Here is a 26,704-nt window from a genome sequence, read left to right as displayed (position 1 = left end):
ACATTTCCAATTTTAATAGATATTGCCAAATTGTCCACCAAAGTGGTTATTCCAATTGACACTCTAACTAGCTATGTATGAGAGTACTTGTTTCCCTGCACCCTTGTCAACATTTGATATTGCTGCATTTCAAAATTTTTATTAATTGGATGGGTAAAAAAAAAATCTTTTCATTATATATGCCACATTCAGTCAATCATTATCTCACTGGCTCTACAAGGGAAATAATTCAAATAGTTGACCTCTGTGCTATTATAATTCATGGTAATCTGCACTAACCAGAGCTTATACCTCCTCAACTTTTTCTATAGCAGGACTTCCCTAGTGGTCCAGTGGTTAAGACTTCATTCTCCCAATGCAGGGGGCCCAGGTTCCATCACTGGCCAGGGAACTAGACCCCACATGCCACAACTAAAGATCCTGTGAACTGCAACAAAGATCAAAGATCCCACATACCACAACTAAGACCTGGTGAGGTAAATAAATAAATAGATATTAAAATTTTTTTCTATAGAAATTCTTCACAGTGATAGGAAAATATTGTTTGAACAAAGAACTACCTTTATTTCTTAGAAAAGGAGAGACATTTATATGTGATTAAAAGGTACAGTTAACACTAAGAATTTATTTCCTTTTAACTTTAAAGTTTGGAAGCTCAAGCATATTTGATTCCAAGGGAAAAAAAAGAATACATTATCTTGCTACATCTATAGCTCTAGCTCATTACCAGCACCCATCATAGGGTCAGAAGTACACTGTGGAAACATATGTTCCTGAGTTTCTAGGCAAGTATACAAGAAAGAGAGGAATAATTTCTCAGCCTTATCATTAATCCTTTGTTTATCCTGAAAAGGCCAAAATACATTTGACCTAAAAAAGGTGCATTGTATGTCCTGTTTATATGGAGGATTGAGCTATGTATTTAACTTGACCTCTCTTGAAAACCTACTAAAATGACCTCCCCAAAGGGTATAAATCAACAAGGATGAAGAGAGAAGTCAAGAAATTAAACAAACTTTTTTGGAAGAGGAAAAGAATTGTGTAAGTGGTAACTGACTTAGTAGAGTAAATTTAAAAAGTTAAGCTATGACTCCCATAGGACAAATGTCAAGAAAGAAACAAGCCAATTTGTATCTGAACCGCAAAGAGGAGCAGAGCTTTCCTCTCTGGAGAAGCTGAACCTGACAGGCTGGACTCATAGGCAGGAGACACAACAAAAGACAGGGATAAATTAACACACTATTGATAGGGGATTAAATAAGAAGTCTGTATAAAACCAGAGAGACTTCAACTCTCCTATTTGCACTGAGTTACCAGAAATAGGGCATACTGCTATTCTCCCCACACAACTCTAGGCAGGAGAATGAAAGATTTCTTTAATGATAACTGACCAGCCCAGAGAAACCTATGCATAAAGAACTTCTTATTGGCTAATTCATTTACTTATGGCTGGGCTGGGTCTTCTTCACTGCATGTAGGCTATCTCTAGTTGCAGTGAGTGGAGGCTATTTTTTGTTGCAGTACACAGGCTTTCATTGTGGTGGCTTCTCCTATTGGCTATTAGTGTCTCTTAAATATCAACAGATAACCAAAAATCACTGGAAATTTGAAGAAAACATCTTACATTAGAGAAGGACCAAATCAAATACACTAAAGAAAGGAATTTGATTGAAACAGAGGCAAGGCAGGATGAAGAAGAAAAGTTCAACAAAATTCAATTTCTATCCTTAAAGATGAGTATTGCATCCATGAAAAAAAAAAAGAAGAGGTTATAAAAAGGAACAATTAGGGGATTTTAAAAAATCTTAGAAATAGGCAAATAAAAACATTTACCAGGAGTGGAAGGAAATCTCCCAGAGAGTGGAATGAAGAGGCAAAGAAATAGATAATATGAGGGAGGAGATAAGAAAAGCAGAGACTAAATCTCAGAGATTCAATATCTGGCTAAGAGGAGTGCAAGAAAGGAGAAAACAGAAAACAGTGATGGGCATTATTAAAGAAATAATACAAGAAAACTTCCCACTAGAGAAGAATACAAATTTCTACATTGAAAGGACTCACAAAGCACAAAGCAGAATACATGAGAACAGATACACACTAAGGCCCATCATTGTGAAATTCAAGAATACTTGGGGACAAAGAAAAGATCCTGAAAGTTGCCAGAGGAGAGGAAAATACAGGTCAAATAAAAAGAATCAGGGGTCTTCCCTGGCAGTCCAGTGGTTAAGAATCTGTGTTTCCAATGTAGGGGGGCTGTGGGTTTAATTCCTGACATGGGAATTAAGATCCCAAAAGCTGTTAGGTGTGCCCTCCTCCCCACAAAAAAAAAGTATCAGGAATTACAATGGATTTCTAATCAATAGCACTGGAAATAGAAGATAATGGAGCAAATCTTTCAGGATTCTGAAGAAAAACAATTCCCACTGCAGAATTCTAAACCCAGACAAACTAACAAATGTAAGAAACAGCACTATTACTTTCACCACAACAAACGAAAAGCTATTTTCAGGCATGCAGTGAATGGTTTAAAACATTTTCCTTTCATGTACACTTTCTCAGAAAGCTATTTGAGTTGTACTCCACCAACACAAAGAGGTAGCCCAAGAATGAGGAAGACATGGAATTGGTTTCAACACAGAGATGAGCAGTAAAGCATTGCTCCCAGTAAACAATGGTCCCAGGCTGATAGCTGGGCTAGAGAAAACAAACCAAGACAGAGATAGGAGGGTTGTCTTCAAGAAAGAAATGGACTGAAAAACTACCTGGTACATTTGTTCTACTGAGAGGAGCTTTATAATTCTGTTAAGAAGTTTAGAGATAAATTATCTTTTACATTATTTTTATTTATTTCTTTGGCTGCGCTGGGTCTCGGTTGTGGCACAAAGGATCTTTGACCTTTAGTTATGGCATGCAAACTCTTAGTTGCAACATGTGGGATCTAGTTTCCCAACCAGGGATTGAACCTGGGTCCTTTGCATTGGGAGCACAGAAGCTTAGCTACTGGACCACAAGGGAAGTTCTGAAGATAAATTATTTTTTTCTAAATTGTATTTATTTATTTTGGCCATGTTAGGTCTAGGGCGATTTTTTTGTTGTGGTGCACAGGCTTCTCATTGCAGTGACATCTCTTGCTGTGGAGAATGAGCTCTAGCTGCATGGGCTCAGTAGTTGTGGCACTCAGGTTTAGTTGTTCTGCGACATGTGGGGTCTCCCCAGACCAGGGATCAAACCCGTGTTCTCCGTATTGGCAGGCAGATTCTTAACCACTGGACCACCAGGGAAGTCCTGGGTGATAAATTGTTGACTGGCACACAGAAGACTAAGTAAATGAAAAAATGAGATTATTAATATTAGCTGCACTGCTTGGTTTATGGGATCTTATTTCCCTGACCAGGGATTGAACCCGGGCCCATAGCCATGAAAGCCCCCAGTGCTAGCTACTGGACCACCAGGGAACTCCCCAAAATGAGATTACTAGCTTCAGGAAATGCAAAAGGCTATACAAGAAAGAAAATGGAATCATATTATACTATGTGGCTCAGCTATAAAACTTATGCAATCATAAAATTTAAACAGTAATTATTCATTTAATCAAAAACTGTGATACAGCCATTTTGAAAGACAGGTGAGACAATGTGCATGGGGGAATGTGTAAGAGAGCTAATATTCCCATCTTCCATAGTGGGAAGTCAATTGATAATGTATAAAAATTTTAAAGTAACAACTATACTACCAACTCTTATCTAGAAATTTGGAGGTAAATGTCAGAGGAGACAGCTTTAAAAACTTAAAGTATAAGCCTAGGGAATAGGAGAGAAGGTAGTTTGCTTTTATTTTTCTGAGTATTGTACTATTTGACCTGTAAAAATGATATACATGCTTTTGTGTGACATAAAAAATAAGTTTTAAAAATGTTAAGACTGTGATAACAAAATGGAAATACAACCTCTACTGGCAACTTGGCTATTATTTTGGAAACAACTTCTACTCTATAGAAAAAAAAAGTGGTGAAAATTACTTAGTAGAAACACTTTACTTGCTTTCATTTTGAAAATTTACGGGAGCTGGTGGTAGAAATGTATAATATAGGGATTTCTTGAGAACAACATACAGGACTTTGGGGTTCTGAATAGGAAAACAATTCATCCTCTCCCCTTCCAGTTCTACTGACATCCCTTTGTGGATGGGAAACACCTGGCTACATGGGAAAATAAGGTCTGGAGCAAGGGTAACCTTGTGGACAACCTATGAGCCCAAGACATGTCTTTAAGTAAAGACCTGATTTTAATTAGCAAGAGACACTTAGGACTACCATTAGGAAAAGCAGTTTACCCATTTGCCAGGTCATGAGATACCCATTACCAGTGCCCTCATCATTCTCTCCTGAACCCAGACCATTTACTAAGAGATGTACCTTCCTTAGAATCCCAGCTTAGTTATTAAAACAATGTTTCTCTACAAGTAGGGACCACATTTATTATAACATTATCTATTTATTAAATACCTGTTATATAAGTAAGGTATTAGATTAAATGAAAGAAAATTCCAGTTTATTTTTCCTGAATGTACCCTTCTGTGTTTAACCAACAATACAATTCCAGTCATACTGTGTATTTTATGTTGCCTTGTCATCATCAAAAACGGTGTGTCTGTTTTCTTCCCGTATAACTAAAGAAAGATGGTCGACATGAATATCGTGTGCCCTAGTAAATATTTTACCTGGTACTGGAAATGGATGGGCTGTAGTTGGCTGTCATTCTGAGTCATTTTCTTGGCTAAGGCCTCTTTCAGTGCAAGGGCTTTATTTAACTCAACCAGCTCCTTAGACATCTGAGCTTGACGTAGAGCATGCTGAGTAGTGAAAGCATCAGAAGACCTGGTGCTCTCTGGACTGACGGCCTCTTGCTGGAAAAGATCAGGATAATGATTTGGAAGAGAAATAAGCAACTGGAGTTCTTAGGCACTGTTTCATCAAGTCTCACAGCCACTTCTCCATTATCAGTCCCTCTGTTCTTTTAAAACTGGCTTCTCATACATTTGCTTTAAACATCAGAAATAAATTGAGCTAACCCATTTCCCTGCTCTCACAAGCACCTTATTTTTCATATCCTTTGACTGACTCTTTCAGAATGAACCAAGTTTCTTGCTCTTTTCTTTATAGGCCTGGCCAAGATTTCTTACTTTCACCTTATTCTAAGGGGTCCTTCGAGGAGAGAGGGCTCTGGCAATGGCACTTTAGTAATGGCGGAAATGGAGAAGAGGTTTCATTTATTCTTAGAGCTGATCTCTGGCACCTGATTTATCTTCTATCTTTCTTCTTTCAGAATATAAAAAAAATACCAATTATATATTTGTTTTAGGGGGAAAAGGCTGTCTCAAGCAAACCATTGTCCAGTCTTTTATTTTGACTCTGCTCTATAACCATCAGTCAATTTCTAATACATTTGATCTATTCTTGCGACTTGAATGTTCAAAACATTTTCTTTGGTTCTTTTAGCCCCTAACCACCACATCTATAGAAAAGTATGCTGAGAAAAAATTCTCTTCCATTTCTTTTCTAATGCTTTTTTGATTTTGCCATAATTTCCTAATTTGTTTCCTTCACTGTCTTAATATGCTAGACAGTTGATGCAGAATACAAGCATCTAACAAGAAATCAGTATGCCAGACTGCAAATATAGAAAGTGGCATCCCTGAGAAGCCCTGTCACCCATTACCAGTTATACTACTAGAGAGAGCTCCTATCCAAGTTAGGGATTTTATACTTAGCTGAGATTTATACTCAAGATTTCTAGATTTCCAGGGCATTCTATGGAGGATGCTAACAATCAGGGATTCTCTTCCTCAGCTGAGTGATCAATTATAAGAAATGGCACAGTTAAATCTCCTGGTTTTACATAAAGGGGCCAGTTACTTACTGTTTCTGGTTCTACTGCAGTATCAATGGCTGCAGTCATGCAAGCAACAGTTTCATCCTGCAATGACAAATGATGTCTCAGTTTAGGAGCTTACTAGTGCATTTTATATGGGTTATTTACTTGTTTTCAAGTGTATATAGAGATCATTTAAGGTATTGGACCAATTCTGTAGTCACATATACCACCCCCCCAACACATGTTTCCACTTCCCAACTCTCAAGAATCTGTCTTCTTTGTAAAGGTCAATTGTGTGGTCTTTGTAAAAATAAGGTCATGTAGCAACTGACATTTATTGCACCTCTCCTGCTCTGCCAGAGATCACTGAACTAGAGTGAAACAGTCATTCGAACAGGCCAAAGTTTAATCCACTTTATAGATGCTACCCTTTCTTTTTATGTTTTTTTACCACTAAGTCTACCTCTGTAATATATAGGTCTAGTCAGTTCTTATGAACACAGCATCCTAAGACCAGATATAGCAAATAAAGGCAATGCAGCAGAAAAGTGAATATGATAAAGGATTATTTTTGATTTTTATTTTATAGCCAGTCAAGGTAGCAAGAGCCTACTCTACAAGGAAATAAACGTCCCAGAAAAATGTGCTCATGAAGTCAGACAAACATACTTCAGATTCTGTGCCTCATATGCATAGGAACCAATCATATGTAGTTACTCCAGGTAGTGGTTACTTGAAGGGAAAAGGTAAGCACTGATTCCCTCTCAGAGAAGGGCACAAACCTTTTTGGGGCATTAGAATAACAACCACCTAAAAGGGAAACCTAAAGCCACTTATTAGGACAAATTTGTTTACAGGCTATCACATGAACAAGCTTTGTTTTCCCCACTGGAATTTAGGCTTTATTTGGCATTGAAACATAAGGATTACCACTTCTGTTGAAGTGATTCTGCAAAGTCCTGGGAAGAAAGGATTGTTTTCAAGATGTCATATGATTAAGGTCATAGGTAAAAGAGCTATTGGCTCAATAGCAAGGAGAGAATTTAGGTTAGCACAGGGAGTCTCTGCATCAGCCCAGTGAAACATTACATAGTTACTGAAACTTCAATCTTATTACCTTTAAGGCAAGGAGTGAAAGAAGCCCTTAGTGGGACTTCCCTGAAGATCCAGTGGTTAAGACTCCATGCTCCCAGTGAAGGGGGCATGAGTTTGATCCCTGGTTGGGGAACTAAGATCCTGCCATGTCACACAGTGTGGCCAAAAAAAAAAGAAGAAAAAAAGAGGCCCTTAGTAAATGCTGTTTGTAAAGCATTTCCCTTATTCTGCCCAGAAATTCCTAATCAGTGAGACTCAAAGAGAATTCAAAGGAAGATCCAGTGTTCTCACATCCTTTCTTATTATGATTTACAGTACTGGTGATTCTCCAAGGTAAGGACATACTAAACTCTTCTTAAAAAAACAGAGCACTTCAAAATACTAAAAGTTAATGGTTACCTTTTCTCCCTCTCAGTAAGTCTCAGTAAAAGGACTAGTTATAGGCCTATCCTAGATTAATAGGGCCTACGACACTGGCTTTTGGAGACTTTTTCTAGGACCTTCCAGAGGGTCAGGATCAGAGTAGATCTGATTCAACATGCCCTGAAGAAGACATGTCATTACTTTGAGTTTACCTTTTGGCCCAATGAAATTTCACAACGCTAAGGTTTAAGCTTTGGTGACGTTCTATGTGAACATGTCAGGATTCTGCCTTTATAATCCTAAAGGTAAATATATAACAATAGGATTTATTTCAATCTAATAGCCTCTTTCTTCCCCATTTTAAGGCTATTATGAACCTCTTGTAATAAAAGGACATACATTTGCTGAAGGTAGCAGTCAGGCGAACAAGGCCACGGTACATTGAGCTACATTAACCAGCAATATCCACCAAAATGAAGTTTGTGCTTATAGGCTGTAGGCAATAGCATTACGGGCATGCAAAAATCTTTTTATGGAACTGGTCTTGAAGGAGGGGGTAAAAACAAAAAAAAATTTTCGATTTTGTGGGAATTGAAAGGACTGCATGAATTTCCTCACAGGTAACTGTTATAGGAGGTTTGCTTGAATTATATTTTAAAGGAAGAAATAGTACAGTTTAGCACTTAAAACCCCAGGGGAAAGGTCCAGGAACAATGACTGCCTCATAACTGAAAAGGGGGTGTTCGCCCATCACTTATAATTCAAAATGAAGGGCACAAGCATTTACATTTGAAACATTTCGCTTTCACTGTAGTGAGTCTTAATAAAAGCCACAGGATACATTGTTGTGTATTTCCAAAAAAATATGTAGCTAGGAGGGTCTCCAAACAATAGACACAGAAAACTCTGATTCAAAAGTCCAGCAGGAACCCTGAGTAAAAGGGTTATTCTACCTAATGGTGACAGTGGATGGAAGCCAGGGACTTTATCAGCTTGTGGCAATCTTTAGCACCCTCCTGCTGTGTGTGCTGAGTGAATTTTAGTGGCAGACACTGCAATTCTCTAGAGTTCCTCTGAGCCAACCACCACTAGCAACTTCCTCCATAGGCACGCCAGGCACCAGTCATACTGCCAGATCTTCACTGAGGATATGACTTCTATTATTTTTAACTTTGTTCCATTGATTTCCTTCTTCATCTTTCCCATGTGACCCAAAGACCCAGAAATAAGATGATGTAGAATCCTTTAAGATCAGTGTAGTGGCTATGAACAATGGTGCCCTGGATCACTCTTTTCTGATCTTAATAAGTTTCAGCTCCTGTAGGGTTCTGCAGCCTTGACTACCTGAATTCTGAGGCAGTTTCTCACAAAATTTTCATACATAAGATGCTTCACCTCTATTACAGATGGTGAAATTGAACCTTGTGATAGTCATTCTATAGCATGCACTCTATTTTCAGTCACAATGATATTCTTACCATGTTCTAAACATTTACACCTCTGCTTTTGCGAGTACCTTTTCCTCTATATAGATCATCCTTTCCCCTTTCTCTGTGTGGCAAACTCCTACTCATTTTTTAGGACCCGGTTTCTTCTTCCTGAATTTTCTAGGCAGTTAATCACTCCTTCCGTAGGGCTCCCATCACACTTTGCTCATATTGCTGATGTAAAAGGGTTAAAACAGACAATGAGAGAGGGTTCCTAGTTTTCCTTGCCTCCTTTTCCTTTCTCCTCTTTTCTGCCATCTCTCCCACCTGTCATCCTTGACCAACTGACAAAAAACAAGACTTGCAAGAACAATTCTTGAAAAAAATTAGATAATTAGCAGAATGGGATTGCATCAAAATTTTTGAGCAAGAAGCATGAAAACTAAAGCATCCTCCAATCAAAAGATTCACAGCAATTAACAACAAAAACTGCCACCTGAGTCAAACCACAAAGATACACATCCCTCTCTTCTTACTCTATGAAACTCCAATCATATTTCAACTCAGGGAGTTAGTTGGAGTTCAGGAGTACATCAGCTGAGTTCATAAGCTGAATAATGTCTTTAATCTTGACTTAAGTCACTTGAATTATTTTCTTTTGATATTAATGCAGTACCTAGCAAGGTTACACAGCTAGTGAGTGGCAGAATGGGCTTCAAACCAGGGTTTTTCTGGCTCTGGAACTCAGATTCTTAAATACTATGGCCTGTTTGTTGGATAAATGAACTGTCATCTTGGACTACCTGTTATAATTTTATACAGTACTACTTATTCTAAAACACTGCTTTCTAGTCTTTTGGTAGTTTATTCATTTTACCTCTTGAACTGGCCATCCTAAACATTCCTTCCACAATATTGTATGCTATTTTTTTCACTGACTCTTTAAGAGTAAAATAGAGGTCTGGATGATTTTATGATACTCTGTTGACAACTCTACAACACCATGGGGCAAGACCCAGGGTAGAGAATCACTGTTCTGGTAAAATTAAAACCTCTGTTTCAGAGTTAGGAATATCTACTTGGCATTTACATACACATTACTGCTTCATAATAATAATCAAGAGAGTACAGATGGAACAAAACAAACCCTAATCTTTTACCAACCAGGACCCTGAACATAATATGATTTTGACCTTTTAAAAAAGTATTTACGCCTAAGGACTAAGAGAAGGAACATCAAAATAAGAGGTTTTGAGGATGGTAGGATTTTAAGAATTTTTCATCAGGAAAAAACAACCACCACCATCCCAGTAAAACCCACCCACAACTACTGTAATAGTTCTAAAAATAAATAGAAATGGAAACTTATAGCAGAATGATCAGTCAAACTAATTTATTACTGGTTATAAAAGAGAGCTATGGTATTTCCTGGAGGCTCTACACTATGGGTCAGAATCCTGCTTATTTAATATCTGGGTATGGTATAAGGCCTCTTATTAAGTTAGCCTATAGTGAAAGGACAGCAAATTAATGACTGCTGCTTGAGCTACCCAGGCAATTTTGCACCCTTGTGTTGCTGTTTCCAGTGTGTGATTAGAATACTGAAATAATAATGTTCCATTGCACATGTGATCTATGAGTGTTTTAACTAATTCAATATTCAGATTATATTCAATGATCCATGATCTTTGTCCTCAACAGCTCACAATCAAGTTGTTTCAGCAAAAGGTACAGGGTTAGACGGGTTTAGAAGCAAATGAAAGCAATATGCCTATTTACACTACCCCTACTTGGCTTACCGAGAGCTGGGTAATCACATGCTGCAGGTTACGAATTATCTCTACATTTTCTTTTAATTCTTGGTCTTCCAAAGTCTCCACTAGCTTCTGAAGATCCACTTTGCAGCTGAAAATTTAAGCAAAGGAACCTAAGGGTTAATCAAAGACCAGCGAGTCCATGGTTATGCACTAAGGTGGTATAGGTCACTAACAAACATCTGGGAGGAAACTTACGCTGCATGCTTCCTGAGCTCTTCTAGCTTGGCATTCATTTTTTCATTTGCTTGTTCTGTCTGCAACAAAGACCCAAGAGATCATCAGGGGCAGTGTCTGATAGCCTCACCTAATTATGCCCTCTCTTCTACTCTTAATGGATTAAAACCTAGGTAGAGAGGCTGCCTCATTTGCTGTAATAGAGGATTTACTGGGCTTTGGTTATTTAGAAATGTGTTTTTTAACAGTCATGGAAATTAGCCTTTCAGTCAACATGAGCTACTAAAAATAGCATCCAAGCAGCTGGGTCTTCTGCTTGCCATGAAGTTCAGCTATGGGGTGGCGTGTGAAGCTTTAATTCCATAGAGAACTTGCAACTGGGAGAAAAAGCAATACTTCCTGGCATGCTATTCCTTGCTGTTTGCAAAAAGCCCACTTGCCTGATAGTTTCAGCAAAATAAAGCAAGAAAAAGGATGAGGTATAAGAATGATGGCAGAAAAAAAAAAAAAGAATGATGGCAGAGAAGACAAAATGGCAGAGACAGCTATGTTTTGGAAAGGGTGACTGATACTTTTCATTTTATTTCAATCACAGTATCTGTAACATGCTAGATGCTGCAACAGATTTGGGAAGGGCAGTTTATATAGGACAAAAATGCTGTGCTTGTTATGAAGTTCTGACAAGACATCAAACAAAAACCCTTTGGGCGGCCATTGTAACAACCTTAAAAAGGTCAGATAGGTACGTGGCTAGAATAACATATACTGTCTGTTACGTCAGCCACACTCACATGTTAAGCACAGCTTCTAGGGTTACTTCAAAGACATAAAATGTAGCACTGGAGATAGAAAACTGTATATAAAAAATCCCCTATACCCCATTTTCACCCTTCTGCTAGTAATGGACATTACAATGGCCCTAGGATTTGGCTTCTTTAAAAAGAAATCTTTAAGAAGCTTACCCTTCCTTGACTGGAGTACACTGATGCATGAAGGTGTATAAATTACAGATGTTCAATTACATTTTAGTGGAAACTCATTTTCACTGCTGGCAATAGCTGTGTTATAAAAGATTGAGTTGTATTTAGACTAGTAGAAAAATGTTAGTGACAAGAGCCAGCACTGATCTAGGAGGTTACTATCCAACAGGTAGTAGGACACAAAACTGGTGTAGTTAGTTACATTGTGATCCACCATTTGAAAATTGACCATATGTAAAAGGAGCTAAAATTAATTCCCCAGATGTTTCATCTCATCATGGCAGCTGTTAGGATGGGATGTGAAATGTGACAACATTTGGGGAAGAGGGATAGAAAGGAACTAAATTCTTAGTGAGGAGATAGTTACTTGGTATTATGGATGATTAGGCAGAACTTAAGTTGACAGAGGGACCTGGTTCTTTCCTCTCTGCTCTTTTAGAACAAAGCCATTTTAAAATGGGATCCATGAAGATTCTTTGTGGTAGATACATAGGTCTTCACAGTATAATTCATTTAACTTCTCTGTATGTTTGATTATACTTTGTTGGATTTTCCCTGGAGGGGTTCCATGGAGGATATGGCAATAGTAATCCATTTCTTTTCATGTAACTTGTCTCTCATAATGAGAAGTACATTAAATATTTCAGAAACTAAAGCTAGTAAATGTCCAGACTGCTAGTTTAGTCTTGGAGCCTCACCAAAATGATCCTCTCCAACATCTGAGCTGTCTGACCAGCAGCCTCACTTAGACCACGACTTAATTTTTCATTCTCCTCTACCAGTGACTGATTCTTCTCCATTAGGGATTGTAGATTCTCTGATGGTTCCACACTAAAACAAAGAAAGTAACATATTAGAAAAATATCTGATCAATAATACCTATATTAGAGGTGGATTAAAAATATATATTCCATAGGCCTTTGGGGGGCTTGGCTTAAAATTACCCCTCGCAAATCTAGAAAAAAAAGTATGTCCATTCTTTCAGCCAGGTAGTATACTGGCTAAATAAAAATGTATGCTTGAAATATTTTAAATTAATGGTTTGGAGGAAAGTAATAATTTAGAGCCAGATATGGTTGGAAAATTCTGAAAGAGATGAGAATACCAGACCACCTGACTTGCCTCTTGAGAAACCTGTATACAGGTCTGGAAGCAACAGTTAGAACTGGACATGGGACAACAGACTGGTTCCAAATAGGAAAAGGAGTATGCCAAGGCTGTACGTTGTCACCCTGCTTATTTAACTTATATGCAGAGTGCAACATGAGAAACGCTGTGCTGGATGAAGCACAAGCTGGAATCAAGATTGCCGGGAGAAATATCAATAACCTCACATATGCAGATGACATTACCTTTATAGCAGAAAGTGAAGAACTAAAGAGCCTCTTGATGAAAGTGAAAGAGGAAAATGAAAAAGTTGGCTTAAAGCTCAACATTCAGAAAACTAAGATCATGGCATCTGGTCTCATCACTTCATGGCAAATAGATGGGGAAACAGTGGCTGACTTTATTTTTTGGGGCTCCAAAATCACTGGAGATGGTGACTGCAGCCATGAAATTAAAAGACACTTACTCCTTGGAAGGAAAGTTATGACCAACTTAGACAGCATATTAAAAAGCAGAGACATTACTTTGTCAGTGAAGGTCCATCTAGTCAAGCCTATGGTTTTTCCAGTAGTCATGTATGGATGTGAGAGTTGGACTATAAGAAAGCTCAGCACCAAAGAATTGATGCTTTTGAAGTGTGGTGTTGGAGAAGACTCTTGAGAGTCCCTTGGACTGAAAGGAGATCCAACCAGTCCATCCTAAAGGAGATCAGTCCTGGGTGTTCATTGGAGGGACTGATGTTGAAGCTGAAACTCCAATACTTTGGCCACCTGACACAAGAGCTGACTCATTTGAAAAGACCCTGATGCTGGGAAAGATTGAGGGCAGGAGAAGAAGGGGATGACAGAGGATGAGATGGTTGGATGACATCACCGACTCAATGGACATGGGTTTGGGTGAACTTTGGGAGTTGGTTTTGGAAAGGGAGGCCTGGTGTGCTGCGGTTCATGGGGTCGCAAAGAGTTGGACATGACTGAGCGACTGAACTGAACTGAACTGAAATGATGGTTGCAACAGGAATGACTAACTTTTATCCTTAGCTCTTGGTTTAAGATCTTTCTACTTATTCCAAATATGTAAGAAGTTTCCCTCTTCTCATTCTCAATCCTTCATTAAAGATTAGGGAAACAGAGAAAGAAGAGGTATGGAGGAGGTAGAAATGAAACTCCTCATGGTCAAATTTTAAGCTCATTAACATAAGTGACTTACCGATCTGTTCTATAGTTTAGAGAAATAGCATTTAGGAACCAAAATGTTGAAAGGATGATCTGTGGTCACTAAGAACACATTTCACAACTTTCCATAAATAAGTGGTCCCTTCTAAATGCTTGCCTTGCTTCAAACTGATGACCCACAGCCTCCTGTTCATTTGTCTATCAATTTTTAATGGCTTAGTGTGGGTGGTGGCAACAATAGCATTCATTTCAAATAGGAGTGAAAGGAAGGGACAGAAATAGTTTAAAAGATAAGAATGTTTGGAATTTATGCAGATAATTTGCTATATCAGTTCCAGAATAATGAAGCAGATCAATAAAAAGCAGTTTTGATTTGCTTTTTTTTCTTTTAATTCACTGGGATTAATTGTTCAAAAGACTGGAAAATAGGACTGGCAAAAAAAGATCAGAAGAAATACGAAGATTCGATTTGAAGGAAATGGCATGGGGAAATGAATAGTTGCAAGGATATAATAAAGAGAAAAAAAGGACAGGGAACAGCTGTTCTCAATCTCAAGAAAGGACAGAAAAAGATTTTAGGAACAGATGCCCTCTCACCCAGTTTAAGACTTCCATGAATTCTTATAGAAGATCTTAGCATGTTCTTTATCAAAAAGTTAATAGCAAGGTCACACTATAGGGTCTCATATTATACTCTTGAGAATTTATTAGCACTCTTATGAAGGAATGCCCAATTAAAATGTGGATTATAAAAATAAACTATGGGTAAATTTAGTGTTACTTTAGATTGCTCTGATGTCTTTATTGTTGTTAAACTGAAAACTTCCAAGTATCATTCATGCAAGTTGACAAGCTCCAAAGTAATACTTTTTACTCAATAGTTTCTTCCCCTCTAAAAATTTCCAAGGTTTCTCCAAATGGAGAAAATACAATGGAAACCAATGTTTCTTCTTTACAGATGCTATTTAACTGCCAATGCTACTAGGAATTCAAGTTAGTTGAGTACGTGCAAATTGACAAACAGGCTCAGATAATCTATATAAAAGCTTCAATGACACATATTCAAAAAGATAAGTATATAACCTAAGGAAAACAAACAAAAAAATTCATGTATATAAACTAAATTTTGTTAAAAAGCCTTAAGAAACATCTCTAAAAATATAAGTGTACATTTTTGAGGAAAGTAGCAGCATCTTTATTTCTCTGAAAAACATTGAACAATTGAGTTAAATTGATTCTTTCATCAACTGTTTCTTAGAATCTGTTACTTTTGTAACTGAAATGATATCCTATAGATTTTTCTAGGTAATCAGAAGTCTGAAATGGTTTTGGTTAGTCTTGTCTTACATGAAACAAGTCTATACTAAATTGAAAGGAAATTAAGATAGGTCAACTGCTTCTAAATTGGCTATACTAGAACGAATGTTTAGCAGACCCTTTAAAAGATCCAAGCTTTCTTCAGTTTCTTTATCCAACAGTCTTAAAATATTATCAGGAAACCAAGATTAAATGATCCAGAGAGGGAGGAATTCAAAGAGAAAGACAGTCATTTCTGGGTGATAAAATTATGGCAATTTTAAGATTTATTCTTTATACTTTTCTAAATGTCCTAAAGAAGCAATGTATCACTTTTATAATCAGAAAAAATGATTGAGTTATTGAAAAATAAGGATATTAAAATAAAATAGGTTCACACCAAACTCCAAATGGAAAAATGAAATGTACAAAATAAAAGCAACATAAGTACCAGAAGAAACATGGGTGAATTCCTCTTTAATATTGGCATAGGGAAAGGCTTTCTAACTATGAATCAAAATTCAGAAACATGAGGAGAACATGAAAACAATGTAGCCACTTTGGAAAATGGTTTGGCAGTTTCTTTAAAAGTTCATCATATGACCCCAAAGTTCCACTTGTACCTTCCCAATAAAAAACATATATCCAAATAAAAACTTGCAATTGAATGTTCATGGCAGCATAATTGCTAATAGCCCCAAAGTTGAAACAACCCAAAAGTTCATCAACTGGGAAACGGATAGACAAAATGTGGTATATCCAGACAATGGAGTACTATTTAACAAAAAAAGGTATGAAGTACTGATAATCTCAGAAATATTATAGGTCAAAGAAATCAGACAAAAAGTTTACATACAGCAAGATTCTACATATATGAAATGTCCCTAATAGGCAAATCTTGTAGAAAGCAGATTAGTGATTGCCTGGGTTTGGGAGTGGGAATAGGAGTGACTACAATTGGACACAAAGGATCTTTTTGGAGTGATGGAAATGTTACAAAATTGGATTGTGGAGATAGTTGCACAACTCTGTAAATTTACTAAAAGCCATTGAATTGGACTTCCCTGGTGGTGCAGTGGATAAGAACATGCCTGCCAATGCAGGCGACATGGGTTCAATCCCTGATCCAGGAAAATTCCACATGCTGCAGAGCAACTAAGCCTGTGCGCTGCAACTACTGAGCCCGAATGCTGCAACTACTGAAACCCATGAGCATAGAGCCTGTGTTCCACAAGAGAAGCCATGGCAATGAGGAGCCCTCACATCACAACAAAGAATAGCCCCAGGTCACCGCAACTAGAGAAAAAAGCCTGGGCACAGCAAGGAAGACCCAGTGCAGCCAATAAATAAATAAAAATTGGAAAAAAAACCCCATTGAATTGTATACTTAAAGTGAATGGATTTAACGGTATATAAATTATATCTCAATAAATCTAGAGGTTAAAAAAATCCAGAGGTAATAAAAAAATGACTCAAACTTTTTATTACATAAAATTTATTTTTTTGCATGATCCAAAAAAACCACGAACAAAGTACAAAACAAATTAGGAGAAAATATTTGTGACACACACTACAGACAAAAGACTAATATCACTAACATACAAAGAACTATTGAAAATAAGGGCCAAAATTAGGGTGGTTATCATAAAAAAAAAAAGAAAGAAAGAAAATACCAAGTACTGGCAAGGATGTGGAAAAATCAACATTTGTACACTTCTGGAGGAATGTAAAATAGTGTAGCCACTATGGAAAAGCGTATGGCAATTTAATTAAAAAATAAAAAAAAGAATAAATATATGATCCAGCTATTCCACTTCTTGGTATATACCCAAAAAACTGAAAGCAGAGTTATTTGCATACCCATGTTCATAGAAGCATTATTCACAATTCCCAGGAGGTAGAAGCAACCCATGTCCATTGACACATGAATGGATACACAACATGTGGTATATACAAACAATGGAATACCATTCAGCCTTTAAGCGGAACAAAATTCTGGGACTTCCCTGGTGGCCCAGTAGTTAAGAATCCACCTTGCAGACTTCCCTGGTGGTGGAGTGGAGAAGACTCCTCCTGCCAATGCAGGAGATATGGCTTTGATTCTCGGTCTGGGAAGATTACAATAGAATGGGAAAGACTAGAGATCTCTTCAAGAAAATTAGAGATACCAAGGGAACATTTCATGCAAAGATGGGTACAATAAAGGACAGAAATGGTATGGACCTAATAGAAGCAGAAGATATTAAGAACAGGTGGCAAGAATACACAGAAGAACTATACAAAAAAGATCTTCATGACCCAGGTAACCATGATGGTGTGATCACTCACCTAGAGCCAGACATCCTGGAATGCAAAGTCAAGTGGGCCCTAGGAAGCAACACTATGAACAAAGCTAGTGGAGGTGATGAAATTCCAGTTGAGCTATTTCAAATCCTAAAAGATGCTGCTGCACTCAATATGCCAGCAAATTGGGAAAACTCAGCAGTGGCCACAGGACTGGAAAAGGTCACTTTTCATTCCAATCCCAAAGAAAGGCAATGCCAAAGACTGCTCCAACTACTGCACAATTGCATTCATCTTACACACTAGCAAAGTAATGCTCAAAATTCTGCAAGCCAGGCTTCAACAGTACGTGAACCATGAATTTCCAGATGTTCAAGCTGGATTTAGAAAAGGCAGCAGAACCAGAGATCACATTGCCAACATCTGCTGGATCACAGAAAAAGCAAGAGAGTTCCAGAAAAATATCTGCTTCTGCTTTATTGACTATATCAAAGCCTTTGACTGTGTGGATCACAACAAACTGTGGAAAATTCTTCAAGAGATGGGAATACCAGACCACCTGACCTGCCTCCTGAGAAATCTGGATACAGGTCAAGAAGCAACAGTTAGAATCAGACATGGAACAACAGACTGTTTCCAAATTGGGAAAGGAGTACATCAAGGCTGTATGTACTGCTTATTTAACTTATATGCAGAGTACATCATGAGAAATGCTGGGCTGGATGAAGCACAAGCTGGAATCAAGATTGCTAGGAGAAATATCAAGAACCTCAGATATGCAGATGACACCACCCTTATGGTAGGAAGCAAAGAACTAAAAAGCCTCTTGATGAAAGTGAAAGAAGAGAGTGAAAAAGTTGGCTTAAAAGTCAACATTCAAAAAACGAAGATCATGGCATCTAGTCCCATCACTTCACTGGCAAACAGATGGGGAAACAATGAAAACATTGAGAGACTTTAGTTTTTTGGGCTCTAAAATCATTGGAGATGGTGAATGCAGCCATGAAATTATTATTATTATTATTATTTTTTTACGTAAGAAGTGGATTTATTTAGAGAGAAACATAGTCCACAGACAGGGTATGGGCCATCTCAGAAGGCAAAAGCCGTTGCAGCCATGAAATTAAAAGATGCATGTTCCAAGCTAAGATGGCGGAGGAATAGGACAGGGACACCACTTTCTCCCCTACAAATTCATCGAAAGAATATTTGAACGCTGAGCAAACTCCACAAAACAACTTCTGATCGCTAGCAAAGGACATCAGGTGCCCAGAAAAGCAGCCCATTGTCTTCTAAAGGAGGTAGGACAAACTATAAAAGATAAAAAGAGAGACAAAAGAAATAGGGACGGAGACTCCCTACTCTGGGAAGGGAGTCGTAATAGAGGAAGTTTCCAAACACCAGGAAACCCTTTCACAGGCGGGTCTGGGGGAAGTTTTCAAATTTTGGAGGGCAACCTAACTGGGAGGAAGAATAAATAAAACCCACAGATTACATGCCTAAAAGCAACTCCCAGCAGAAAAGTACCCCAGACACTCGCATCCACCACCAGCACGTGGGGGCTGAACGGAGAGGAGCAGACAGGTAAGGATCCCTCTTGCTTAGGGTAAGGACCGAGCTTGAATGCCCTGAGGGCAATCGGAGGGAGATAACATGAGATAGCAACTTAAACTGTGGGATAGCAAGAGAGAGAAAATTAACCAGTGAAAAGCCTCTATGACCCACCTCCCAGAATGTTGGAAATAAAAGCAAAAATAAACAAATGGGACCTAATTAAACTTAAGTTTTTGCACAACAAAGGAAACTATAAGCAAGGTGAAAAGACAGCCTTCACAATGGGAGAAAATAATAGCAAATGAAGAAACAGATGAAGGATTAATCTCAAAAATATACAAGCAACTCCTGCAGATCAATTCCAGAAAAATAAATGACCCAATCAAAAAATGGGCCAAAGATCTAAACAGACATTTCTCCAAAGAAGACATACAGATGGCTAACAAGCACATGAAAAGATGCTAAACAGCACTCATTATCAGAGAAATGCAAATCAAAACCACAATGAGGTACCATTACACGCCAGTCAGGATGGCTGCTATCCAAAAGTCTACAAGCAATAAATGCTGGAGAGGGTGTGGAGAAAAGGGAACCCTCTTACACTGTTGGTGGGAATGCAAACTAGTACAACCACTATGGAGAACAGTGTGGAGATTCCTCAAAAAACTGGAAATAGAACTGCCATAAGACCCAGCAATCCCACTTCTGGGCATACACACCGAGGAAACCAGAACTGAAAGAGACATGTGCACCCCAATGCTGATCGCAGCACTGTTTATAATAGCCAGGACATGGAAGCAACCTAGATGCCCACCAGCAGACGAATGGTAAGAAAGCTGTGGAACATATATACACAATGGAATATTACTCAACCATTTAAAAAGAATTCACTTGAATCAGTTCTAATGAGGTGGATGAAACTGGAGTCCATTATTCAGAGTGAAGTTAGCCAGAAAGAAAAACACCAATATAGTATACTAATGCATATATATGGAATTTAGAAAGATGGTAACGATAACCCTATATGCAAGACAGAAAAAGAGACACAGATGTATAGAACAGATTTTTGGACTCTATGGGAGAAGGTAAGGGTGGGATGATCTGAGAAAACAGCATTGAAACATGTATATTATCCAGTGTGAAACAGATCGCCAGCCCAGGTTGGATGCATGAGACAAGTGCTCGGGGCTGGTGCACTGGGAGGACCCAGAGGGATGGGATGGGGAGGGAGGTGGGAGGGGGGTTCAGGATGGGGAACACATGTAAATCCATGGCTGATTCATGTCAATGTATGACAAAATCCACTACAATACTGTAAAGTAATTAGCCTCCAACTAATAAAAATAATTGGGAGGGGGAAAAAAAGAAATGTATATCCAACTGCTTGCTAGAAATCACCTGAAATTCTGTCAGACAACTCAAATGTAGAATTGCTCAAACTGAATTAAACTTCTTTCCCTATCTTAAAGAAAAAAAAGATGCATGTTCCTTGGAAGAAAAGCTAAGACCAACCTAGACAGCATATTGAAAAGCAGAGACATTACTTTGCCAACAAAGGTCTGTATAGTCAAAGCTATGGTTTTTTCAATAGTCATGTATGGATGTGACAGTTGGACCATAAAGAAAGCTGAGTGCCAAAGAATTGATGCTTTGAACTGTGGTGTTGGAGAAGACTCTTGAGAGTCCCTTGGACTACAAGGAGATCCAACCAGTCCATCCTCAAGGAAATCAGTCCTGAATATTCATTGGAAGGACTGATGCTGAAGCTGAAACTCCAATACTTTAGTCACCTGATATGAAGAAGTGACTCATTGGAAAAGACCCTGATGCTGGAAAAGACTGAAGGTGGGAGGAGAAGGGGACGGCAGAGGATGAGATGTTTGGATGGCAGTACCTACTCGATGGACATGAGTTTGAGCAAGCTCCGGGAGTTGGTGATGGATAGGAAGTCTGGCGTGTTGCAGTCCATGGGGTTGCAAAGAGTCAGACACAATTAAGCAACTGAACTGAACTGAACTGAATTGGGAAGATTCTACATGCTAGGGAGCAACTGAGCCCATGTGCTGCAACTACTGAAGCCCACATGCCTAGAGCCTGTGCTCCACAAGAAGAGAAGACGCCACAATGAGAAGCCTGTGCCCCTGCAATGAAGAGTAGCTCCTCCCCGCTTGCCTCAGCTAGAGAAAGCCCATGCACAGCAACAAAGATCAAGCACAGCCAACATAATAATAATAATAAAATAAAAAGAATCTGCCTTGCAATGCAAGGGACATGGTTTGGTTCCTGGTTGGGGAACTAAGATCCCACATGCCTCAGAGCAACTAAGCCCATGCACCACAACTATAGAACACATGTGCTGCAAGTACTGAGCCCGCGTGCCACAACCAGTCTGTGCACCACAATGAAAGATCCTGCACGACACAACAAAGATCCCCCATGCCGCAACTAAGACATGACTCAGCCAAATAAATAGATAAATATTTTAAAAAGAGGAAGGAAATTCTCACACATACTGCAACATGGATGAAACTTGAAGACATCATGCTAAGTGAAACAGTCACTAAAAGACAACTATTGTATTATTCCATTCATATGAGGTACTTAGAGTAATCAATGAACGTAGAATTATAATTGTCAGGGGCTGGAGAGAAGGGGAAATAAGGAGTTATTTTTTAATGGGTACAGTTTCGGTTTTGCAAGATGAAAGAAAAAAGTTTGGGGAATGGATGGTATTGCTGGTTGCTCAATATTGTGAATATACTTAATGCCAATGAACTTTATACTTAAAATGGTAAAAATTTTTATGCATATTTAATCACATTTTTTTTAAAAAAGGGTCAACGGATCAAATAACCCAATAAAAAATGGGACACATGAACAGTTTACCAGAAAAAGAGATAAAAGTGGCCTTGAAACATTTGGGAAAAAAAGTTCAAATTCATTCATGATTAAAGAAATGCAAATTAAAACAACATTGAGATAGAATTTGTCTTGTATCAGATTAGCAAAAATTGAAAATATATGACAACACATTCTATTGGCAAAGCTGTGGGGAAAAAAGCACTCTTACACACCGCTGTTGGGAATACAAATGGGTATAATCCTGGAAGGGAATGTGGCAATATCTAACAAAACCACACATGCACTTACCTTTTGTCCCAGTAATCCCATTCCTAGAAACCTACTCTGAAGAAAACTAACAATATGAAAATATATGCAGGGATTTCCTTGGTGGTTCAATGGCTGAGATTCCACACTCTCAGTGCAGGGGGTCTGGGTTCTATCCCTGGTCAGGGAACTAGATCCCACATGCCACAGCTAAGAGTTTACATGCCACAACTAAAGATCCCCCATGCTGCAACTAAGACCCAGTGGAGCTAATAAGGAAAGAGAGAAAAAGGAAGAAAATATAAACATAAAAGGCTATTCACTGCAGCATGTCTGTAATTGCAAAGTATTGGAAACCTAAATGTCCATACACAGGAGAGAAGGTGAATTACTACGTATGGCACATATACACAATAAGAGTACCATGGAGCTGTACAAAAAAGAATGAGGAAGACTTCTATGAACTGATAAATGACTTTTAGAAAATACTGAAAAAAGCAAAGCCACAAAGTATATTTATAGTGTACTATCATTCATATGAGAAAGAAGGGGATATGAAATAATATGCAAGTAACTGCTCATTTGTACAAAAGAAATATAGGAAGAAACTAATGAGATTGATTAAAAACAGGGGTAAGGAGAATGTGGTGGTAAAGAAGTAGAAATAAGGGTGGAATGGGGACAGGATAGCAGGGACAAACAGGAACATTTCTCTGAGTATACATATTTTTTTCTTTAAAAAAAATTGTGGTAAAAAGCATAACATAAAATTTACCATCTTAACCATTTTTAAGTGTACAGTTCAATAGTGTTAGTATATTCACACTGTTGTGCAATGACTCTCCATAACCTTTTCATCTTGTAAAACTGAAACACCATACCCATTCAACAGCAACTCTCCATCCCCGGTCTATTCTTTTAGTTTCTGTCACTGCTTTTATTCATAAAATGCTCTTTACCTTCACCTATATGCACAGAGAACTTTGCCTATATTTTTTTCTAGTTCTCTTGTAGGTTTTTTCTTTTTTTATATTGTGGTAAAAAAAACACATGGGCTCAGTGGGTAAAGAACCTGCCTATAATGTAGGAGACACTGGAGATACAGGTTCGATTCCTGGGTCAGGAATACCCCCTGGAGGAGGGCACAGCAACCCCCTCCAGTATTGTCGCCTGGAGAATCCCATGGACAGAGGAGCCTGGTGGGCTACAGTCTGTAGGTCACAAAGAGTCTGACACGACTGAAGTGACTGAGGACAGCACAGTACAGCAAAAAACATGTAACATAAAACTTGTCATCTTAACTGCTTTTAAGTGTACAATTGAGTAGCATTACATTTACATTGCTGTGAAACAGATCTCCAGAAATTTTTCATCTTGTAAAACTCAAATTATTTACCCATTAAATAATAACTCCCCTTTTGGCCCTTCCCTAGCCCTTGGTAACCACCATGCTGCTATTCATTTCTGTGAATATGACTACTTTAAATTCCTTATATAAGTAGAATCATACAGTATTTGTCTTTTTGTGACTGGATTATTTCACTTACATAATGTCCTAAAGTTTCATTCATGTTGTAACATGTGATAGGATTTCCTTCCTTTTTAAGGCTGAATGATATTGGGAACGATTGAGGGCAGGAGGAGGAGGTAACAGAGGATGAGATGGTTGGATGGCACAGCAATTAAATGGACATGAGTTTGAGCAAACTCTGGGAGATAGTGAAGGATAGAGAAACCTGGTGTGCTGCAGTCCATGGGGTCACAGTCAGTCAGACATGACTGAGAGACTGAATGAAAACAACAACAAGAACATTTTGTTGTATGTATATATTGTTGCTTAGTCCCTAAGTCATGTCTGATTCTTTTGTGACTCCATGGACTGTAGTCCATCAGGCTCTTCTGTCCATGGGATCTATTATGAATAGGTGGGTAAGCAAGTATCTCTCTGAGACCCTGTTTACAGTTCTTTGAGATATATACCCAGAAGTGGGATTGCTGGATCATATGGTAGTTCTATTTTTAATTTTTTGAGCTACCTCCATACTGCTTTCTATAGCAGTTATATCATTTTACAATCCATTCAACAATGTACAAAAGTTCTAATTTCTCCACATTCTCCTTGCATCCTTTCCAACATTTGTTATTTTCTTCTTCTTTTTTTTTTATAGTAGCCATCCTGACAAGGTGTATGGTGATATCTCATTGCAATTTTGATTTGCATTTCTCTGCTCTGAGTGTATCTTTTTGTAAAACCCTGACTCTTACACCATCAATAATGCTTCACATACTCTTCATATACCCAAAATATGAACAATTAAAACCAACCAAGCAAGATGTAGGGGGGATCCACAAAGGAATACAAATAGTACCTCTGGGAAACAGTATCTTGCCTGGATACTTTAAAGTCTAAAGACAAAAAGAACTGTATATATATGCTGTAATCTAGTTACTAAAAGTGTTTCTCACAGGGGTATGGGCTAGCAATTCCAAAATTATTTTATGTGTATACTAGAACTGAACTAGTAAGTAAACAGAATGCAGATAATGAGAGCTGGTTTTTCACTACTGGAGAAAGAAATTATAAATAAAGAGTGGGAAGATTAAAATAAACCCTGTAGTGTTAGACTGGAATCAGAGGTATCAGTCTAAAATCATGGTTTTTAACATATATTCAGTTAGATAAATATAAAAATATAGATATATGTGTGGTTTACTGTACATACAGATATTTCCTAGCTCTACTCACTGAGAGGGCCTAGAAGTAGTGATATCCCAGTAACAATGAGCACACCTAATGCCCAGATCTGTTTCTAAATACCATTTTGCAATTAAAAGAAAAAACAGGGCTCCTTGGACATATGATTGATTCCAGAGGCAGAGAAAATACAACATCTGGTGGAAATGCTTAAAAACTTGACGGTGTGTTAAAGAATACAAGAGCTACTCTGAAGGTGTTCCTAGTGGACAAGAAACAAAAAATAAAACAAGATATAAAACAAATGATGATAGTATTGGGTGCTAATGCATAGAATAAAATAAATACCCCCAAAAAATAAATAAATAAATAAATACCCATGGGTCTATATGGCTATAAATACATAATCAGATAAATAAGTGGTAGGAGGAGAAAAATAGCTCTTCTTCATAGTAGGATTCCAATTAATAAATTTCTGAGGTCAGAACCCATGCTTTTCCTATTATATCAGGTTGTCTCAAAGCTAACTAGCTAAGTCCTAAATAGAGAGCAAGTTTGTTAAGATCCCTACCTTGACACCAAGTGCTATCAGAAACTTTAGAATATCAGGGGGGAAACAATTATAAGGAGAAAAAGGCTCTGTTAGAATATACATTTAAAATTCGTCTACGAGAAAAAAAAATAATAATAAAATTCGTCTACGGCTCTTACTTTATAGATCCAGGCAGGGTACCTCCACGGGCTTGTAGCAACAAGACTTGTAGCTGCTGGACCTGGAAAAGGCAAAGAAAAATAGTCAGCTAGTTATCAATCAAACCTACCTATCCCTACTCAGCAAAGTTATCATGATTAGCAATAGGGTAATTTTACTTGATGCTTTTGAACTGTGATGTTGGAGAAGACTTTTGAGAGTCCCTTGGACTGCAAGGAGATCCAACCAGTCCATCCTAAAGGAGATCAGTCCTGAGTGTTCATTGGAAGGACTGATGTTGAAGCTGAAACTCCAATACTTTGGATACCTGATGTGAAGAACTGACTCATTGGAAAAGACCCTGATGGTGGGAAAGATTGAAGGAGGGGAGGAGAAGGGGATGACAGAGAATGAGAAGGGGACAACAGAGGATGAGATGGTTGGATGGCATCACTGACTCAATGGACATGAGTTTGGGTAAACTCCGGGAGTTGGTGATGGACAGGGAGGCTTGGCGTGCTGCAGTCCATGGGGTCACAAAGAGTCAGACACGACTGAGCTGAACTGAATTTTACTTGATGCCTATGAAATCTAAGGCATATCTTAGGTTTTACAGAAAGCAACATGGTTGATGATTCAATGATAAAAAGACAATCAGCACTACACGAATAACTAGTACTTAGAAGATGTCATCTCTTTTACCTAAGCATCTTCATAGTTTTTATTGAGCCTCTATTCTATTTTCTTTTTTTAAATCAGACTTAGCACTGAGCTAGGCAATGTGGGGGGACATAAAATAAACTCTTGTGGTTTATTATCTAGTTTACAATCTAGTTGATGAAGACAAGACTAAGGCCTGAAAAAGTAGGAAATAACACAAGACAGAAGATGCTAAGTCATCAAGTATACTTAAGTACTTTAGGGTTCTGAGAAGAAGCAAAGAAATAAAATCCCACAATAGGCTAAAGGAGGCTTTGTGGGGATGGATCTTAAACCAGAGTGCACCTGTAATCATTGTCTCCATTCCCTCTTATGACAAAAGAGGAGCTGTTCTGCTTGAGTTTTG

General features: G+C 38.1%; 1 protein-coding gene across 3 annotated transcripts in view; it reads right to left on the bottom strand.

Annotated features, from left to right (window-relative positions):
• Window positions 1-26,704, bottom strand: part of KIF4A (kinesin family member 4A) — a 136,523-nt gene that overhangs the window by 43,577 nt on the left and 66,242 nt on the right. For all 3 annotated transcript variants that reach the window (XM_065916392.1, XM_065916391.1, XM_065916393.1), the window contains 6 exons: window positions 25,659-25,720; window positions 12,428-12,560; window positions 10,771-10,829; window positions 10,558-10,663; window positions 5,919-5,975; window positions 4,720-4,905 (listed from right to left, as the gene is read on the bottom strand). In XM_065916392.1, the coding sequence (XP_065772464.1) occupies window positions 4,720-4,905; window positions 5,919-5,975; window positions 10,558-10,663; window positions 10,771-10,829; window positions 12,428-12,560; window positions 25,659-25,720 (603 nt within the window). The remainder of the gene's footprint in view (window positions 1-4,719; window positions 4,906-5,918; window positions 5,976-10,557; window positions 10,664-10,770; window positions 10,830-12,427; window positions 12,561-25,658; window positions 25,721-26,704) is intronic.

The sequence above is a fragment of the Muntiacus reevesi genome, chromosome X, assembly GCF_963930625.1.
Source record: "Muntiacus reevesi chromosome X, mMunRee1.1, whole genome shotgun sequence".
Classification (NCBI taxonomy): Eukaryota; Metazoa; Chordata; class Mammalia; order Artiodactyla; family Cervidae; genus Muntiacus; species Muntiacus reevesi.
The sequence above is the reverse complement of the archived record's forward strand: the minus strand, read 5'-3'. Positions and strand labels throughout refer to the sequence as shown.